This window comes from Dryas octopetala, chromosome 4, assembly GCF_963921425.1.
Source record: "Dryas octopetala chromosome 4, drDryOcto1.1, whole genome shotgun sequence".
Taxonomy (NCBI): Eukaryota; Viridiplantae; Streptophyta; class Magnoliopsida; order Rosales; family Rosaceae; genus Dryas; species Dryas octopetala.
Genome location: NC_141369.1, coordinates 3,008,121 through 3,014,120, shown reverse-complemented (window position 1 = coordinate 3,014,120; position 6,000 = coordinate 3,008,121). Strand labels below are relative to the sequence as shown.

At 35.8% G+C, this 6,000-nt stretch overlaps 1 protein-coding gene across 1 annotated transcript; it reads left to right on the top strand.

Annotated features, from left to right (window-relative positions):
• Positions 1 to 1,704: 1,704 nt before the first annotated feature.
• Positions 1,705 to 3,106, top strand: LOC147286196 (tropinone reductase homolog). Its single transcript, XM_086238909.1, has 5 exons — positions 1,705 to 1,875; positions 1,975 to 2,182; positions 2,290 to 2,506; positions 2,636 to 2,748; positions 2,844 to 3,106. Exons 1-5 carry the CDS (start codon positions 1,784 to 1,786, stop codon positions 3,018 to 3,020), a joined length of 807 nt encoding a protein of 268 aa, XP_086095035.1. The 5' UTR covers positions 1,705 to 1,783; the 3' UTR covers positions 3,021 to 3,106.
• Positions 3,107 to 6,000: the final 2,894 nt, after the last annotated feature.

Genomic DNA, 6,000 nt, shown 5'->3' with positions numbered 1-6,000 from the left:
CCAAAAACTCACACAATCTGAAATTAATTCTCAGCAACCTCTTTGCTCACCAAATCAGCCTAGTGGCTTTTGTTTCCCAAATCTGTCTTTATTTTCATTTGTCTAGCTTTTCAAGTTTCTTTTAGTTGTATTTTTTTTTTATGTTTAATCTAATTTCCTTGTATTTGGATATTTCAAGAACACCTCTTGTTCTTTGCATTTATTTTAATGTCATTTTCCAGTGAGCTTTTTTTCAAATTCATGTAGCCCTTTTATTTATTTTTCGTTGTTTATTCTCAAAGTCCTAGGCTATCTAGGCAAGAAAAGAATCTTGATAGATTTTTCTCGTTCCTTTCTATCTTTCGATCGTTTGTTAGAAGTTAGATTCAATTTGGTGCATTTAATTTAATTTCTAATTTTCGCATTTTATTTTATATTTTTCTAATCGGCTACTCCAAGCCGATTAGTGGCACGCCTGCACCCGCTCCAAAGGTCAAAAACGCAGCAGTCGCATAACGACGAGGCGTGTGGTGGTCCATCTTGGCCCTCCACGTGGCCGGGGTAGTTTTTAGGCCTCAACACTGAATATCGAGTTTTATGTCATGCTACCGCTAAGTTATTTTGGCTGCGTCAATTGCTCACATACTTATCTGTATTGATTTCATCTCCTCCTGTGCTATGGTGCGAAAATATTGTGACATATCTCTAGCCTCTAATCCAGTTTTTCATGCTCGCACTAAGCATAATTAATTTGATTAGTACTTTGTTGAGGAAAAGGTTCTTAGCAGAGATGTTGATGTACGATATATTTGTTCTCAAGATCAGCTTGTAGACATATTCACTAAGGGACTTTCCTCTCCACGTTTCAATCTTCTGAAAGACCAAGTTGATTATCTTGATCGGCCCATCAATTTGCGTTGAAGGGGGGGGGGGGGGGGGGGTTGTTGGACAACTCTCAGTAGCATGCTCAGAATCTCTCAAAATCAATTTAGCGTAGATAGTGTGATTTGAATTTTGAATATTATGTCAATTACTTAAATCTCTCCTATTGTTGTATGCAAATCCCTATAATCACTCTTTGATTGTTGTATCAACCCTATAATAAAAAGGACATGTTTACCAATGAATGAAAACACAAAGAAAACACTTTTCCTCAATTTTTAACTGGTTCATATATTTATACTTGACACTTGAAGAAAAGCTAGCTATATATTTTGGAGAGTTCGGTTCGCAATCTTTTTAGCCCAAATGATTGGCTTTTTAACCAGGATAATTGCTATTTCGTACGACAATCAGATAACTCAAATAATTAGAAACTCTGGGATGAGATGTGGAATCTCGATACGAAGCGTTCAAATCTTTGATGTGGTCCATCTCCAAATTGACTTGTTACCCACTTGTGACCATTTGAGAAGGATGTTTGCATCTCGGAAATAGTCGACGCAATATTGGTTTGATGTCAATGATGATATGATGGTATTGGTCCTAGTAATTGGTAGTTGAAATTAGAAGCAAATGTAGATGGAAATTAGAAATGAAATGGAAATGAATTCAAATGCGGATGAAAATGAAAAAAAAAATAAAAATAAAAAATTGTTGAAATTCACTTGAAATGAAATGGGAATGAAATTGGAATGTGGAGATATTTGACAAATAACTTATTATATATTATTATATATGGATGTAAAACTGTTTTTGGGGTCTTGGGAAACTATATATATATATATATAAAGAGTTGGTTGATTAATTTGTGCAACTCATTAGCTATATGCATTAGCCCTGCAGCTGCTAAACATCAATCAATATGGCACAAACAGAGATCGGAGTTGGAGATGGAATGAGGTGGTCTCTCAAGGGTATGACTGCGCTCGTCACTGGTGGTACTCGAGGCATTGGGTAATGCATGTTCATCCTCGATCGATGGTTTATTCTTGTGATTATATGTATATGCTCCATTAACTGTTTGTAAATTTTCCCATCCTCCATTACGATTAGGCATGCTATTGTTGAAGAACTCGCACGCTTTGGAGCAGTGGTCTATACATGTTCACGCAAACAAGACGAGCTTGATGAATGTTTGGAGCAATGGAAGAGCATGGGATTTCAAGTAGCAGGGTCTGTGTGCGATGTATCTTCAAGACCCCAGCGTGAGAAGTTGATGGAGACTGTTGCAGGTTATTTCAATGGAAAGATCAATATCTTGGTTAGTAAAAAAGTGGCAATGTTTGATTTGATCCATCTCCAATTTGTTTTTGTTTTTGTTTTGTTGCTTAAATTACGGCCTGAAAATAATGTTTTCTGTGAATTAAGGTGAACAATGCAGGTATATGTATACTGAAAGAAGCTATAGAATTCACAGCGGAAGATTACTCGATGCTAATGAGTACCAATTTTGAGGCTTGTTTCCACTTGTCTCAAATTGCATACCCTTTCTTGAAGGCATCAGGAAATGGAAACGTTGTCTTTATATCTTCTGTATGCGGGCTTATAGCAACCTCTTTACATTCCCTGTATTCGGCAACAAAAGGTAATTAATCCATATATGCAGAGATTCAAGGAAATGAATTTGCAAATCGTAGCAATAATAAGTACATATATTATCCTGCTGGCATGGAAATGTGGACTAATTCTAAGTTTCTTCTTCTTTTTGAATTAGGTGCAATTAATCAAATAACAAAGAACTTGGCATGTGAGTGGGCTAAAGACAATATCCGTGTTAATGCAGTCACACCATGGGTCATCAATACCCCAATGGTCCAAGCCAACGCTGTAAAACTCTTCGCTCTGTTTCTCTTCTTTGTTGATAATTTGTCATCTTTAATTAGTCTGTGTATCATAAATTATATATTATCTTTTTCTTGCAGAGATCTGAAGGAAAAGAACTGGTAGAAGGCTTTATTGCTCGAGCTCCAATGCGCCGTGCAGGAGAGCCTAGTGAAGTTTCAGCACTAGTGGCATTCCTTTGTTTCCCTGCTGCTTCATATATAACTGGACAAACTATCTCTGTAGATGGTGGATATACAGTTAATGGGTTTCCATGATTTTTTTACTGTATTTTGTCTCTTGTCCCTGTCCCATTAGTACTACTATTTTGTTGGGAATTTGACTAATTCAAGCCTTTACTAGCTGTTTACTCGTGTTTTTTTTTTTTTTTTTTGTTCTAGTTTGTTCCAATTGTCTAGAGATTTTGCAGTTGAACAAATCAAGAATTCAAGTTGTTTTGCTGGTCAAAGTTGTTAAGATTTGTTAGCATATCATATCTCCTATTTGTATGGTCCAGACCAAAAGTCAATTTAAAGGGCCAAGTGCTAGTCTTTTGTTTCTTTGGTTGATAAGTGCTAGTCTTTTGTAGTCAATTGAATTCAGAGTATTTTCCTACTCAAATCAATAAAAATTCAGAGCATATTCAATCCATTGAGAGTTATTTTCAACAGAGTTCGAGTTATCTTTTTAACATATTTCACATTTGTTGTGTCTATGAACTGTCTTTTATAATAAAACTTACTAGCTAGCAGCGTGCGTTGGTTTTATAATTTGATGATTTTAGCAAATTTAAGGGTCTCTCTTGTAACGCTTTTGTTTTTGTTTCTATTTTGATAATTGATAGAGGGTCTGACTGCCCAGGCCCATAAGTCATGTGAAGCCCGACCTTAATCGCTTGTCATAGCCAGTAAGAGGCCGTGGTGGCCCACCTTAGCCCATCGCTATTCCAAGTTTCTTAAGATGATTTAAGCTTGTTTTTTGAAAAAATACAGGTTGGATCAAAAAATAAAATGTACAACGAAAAACATACTTCAAAATATATTTAAAATAAGCCAACCCAGTAGGATACGAAGTTTTACAAAAATAACCCTACACAACATGACACCAGTAACGGTCATGTTTGAGAAACAAAACCCAAAATAGGATACCAACCAACTACTTGAAAGATGTTTCGAATATTTACAAACTGGAATAAAAAGGATAGATAAATAAACGGGTAGAAGACCCAGCAAAATAACAAGCTGATCATAGTGAAGAACAACATGTAGAAGACCTGAGGATCCCTAGCAAGATATACGAGTGCCTCGCCCAACAGGTTAATCAAGATCGTCAACCGGAACTTGATCTGCAGTCACAAAGAAGTGCAAAACAAACAACGTAAGGGGTAAGCATCACATACGATCATAGCTTCCCCTCAGGGGACCCTGGCTGAGTTTGAAATAGTAAGTAAAATACTTAATAGATATAGCCAGTGATAAAATAGTTCGAAAAGATTCACCAACAAACCAAAATCAGAGTTTAATCGTTGAATTCCACGAAATCTTTGTTGATGAGCATGCAACTTCTTAAAACGTTTATGGGTACCCAAAATATCATACCTGATGATCGATCACTAATGGCCAATTACACTTACCGTATCCACCTTGGTAATGTTGCGAGAGTATCCTTAACAATGGTAGTACCCCTTAAGCCTAGCCTCCCTTTAAGGACAAATCGACTAGCTCGTTCGTACTTACCTCTTCCGGAAGTTTAGGGGATTGAAACCCAAGGTCATCGTTTTTCATGACCCTTACTCTAAGATCATCATTAACAATATCAAAACCATGCAACAAATGCATACAAAAACGATGTAGAGTTCATAGGAAACAATATTTATTATCATGCATACATGCACAAAATAGTCCTAATAGTCAGGGTGTGAGAATCTCCCTACCTGGTGTCCAAGCTTAAACTTGCGCACTTCCACAGCACCAACATCCTTAAATCCTTCTTTGGGAAACGGGAAATCCAAATCCGACAAAATACTGACTTTAGTAAAAAGGCAACTTCAGCAGAGTTTCGGCATAACCTTTCCTTTCGGTCATATCTTCCCAAAAAATTCTAGGAACTAGTCTACTAAGACTAAGTCTCTGTATTTTTGGGACTTAGGGTTTTTACTTAAGTTCAATTTTATTTATAAGCTAGTCTGGAGGTTAACCAATTAACACTACTACAAAATAGCAATCAGACAACGGATATTCACCGTTGTCTGAGTTTATAATTTACCGTCGTCTAATCGAGTGTTGTCTATTCATACCCCCAATAGACAACGGATAAAATCCGTTGTCCTGGTGCACCTACACAACGGTTATAGATGTACCACCGTTGTATATACAACCATTAAAATCAATGATTTGGAGGATACCGTTGTTGAGTACCAATTTAAACATCGGTTTATATTTAATAACCGATGTGTATATATATGTTAAACAACGGTTATGTTAAGTAAAGAATTGGTTTTACAACTATTTTAGGTAGAAACACGAGGTGAAATAGTCATTAAAACAACGGTTTATTGTTAAAAACCGTGGTTTAATCTATTGAATAATATGTGTATTGCCATGTCTATAGGTTTTTCAAACTACGGTGTTTTATATGAAACCGTTGTATTCATGCATTAAGAAAATTGAATATTAACCATATAACCGTTGTATATACTTATTTGGTACATCGATTTTGGGTTAGAAACTATTGTATGAAGGCACTTAGCACAATGGCTTTTTGAGATTTGTGTGGTATGCTTAAGAATTAGACAATGGTTTATGATATTGAACCATTGTATGTTAAAGGTTAAGACCACGTTTTGGAACAATAAATTGTTGTATTATGTGCATGTTTACATCTGTTTTTAGAAGCTCTCAATTGTCTTTGATATATTACCACAATGCAATTATGAACATGCACAACCTGAGATGAGTTTTTTTGGTAACATCTAGATAAAAAGTAATCAATAATATTATCAACCTTGTCAATTTACAAAGTTAGAATGTATCAAAGAAATACATGTATATTATTCCTCCCTCACAAAATAAAATGTCTTGATGCCCTAATGACTAAGTCAATATATATACAACATAGATAAAGTAAAAATACGAGAAACCATTGCTGCCCCCAAAAACCTTCCATGAAGATAATAAGAGAAAAATAGACCGAGAGAGCAAGAGACTACTCATTGTGCCTTTGGTGCAGATGGACCGACAACCAAAGCATTTTGAGCTC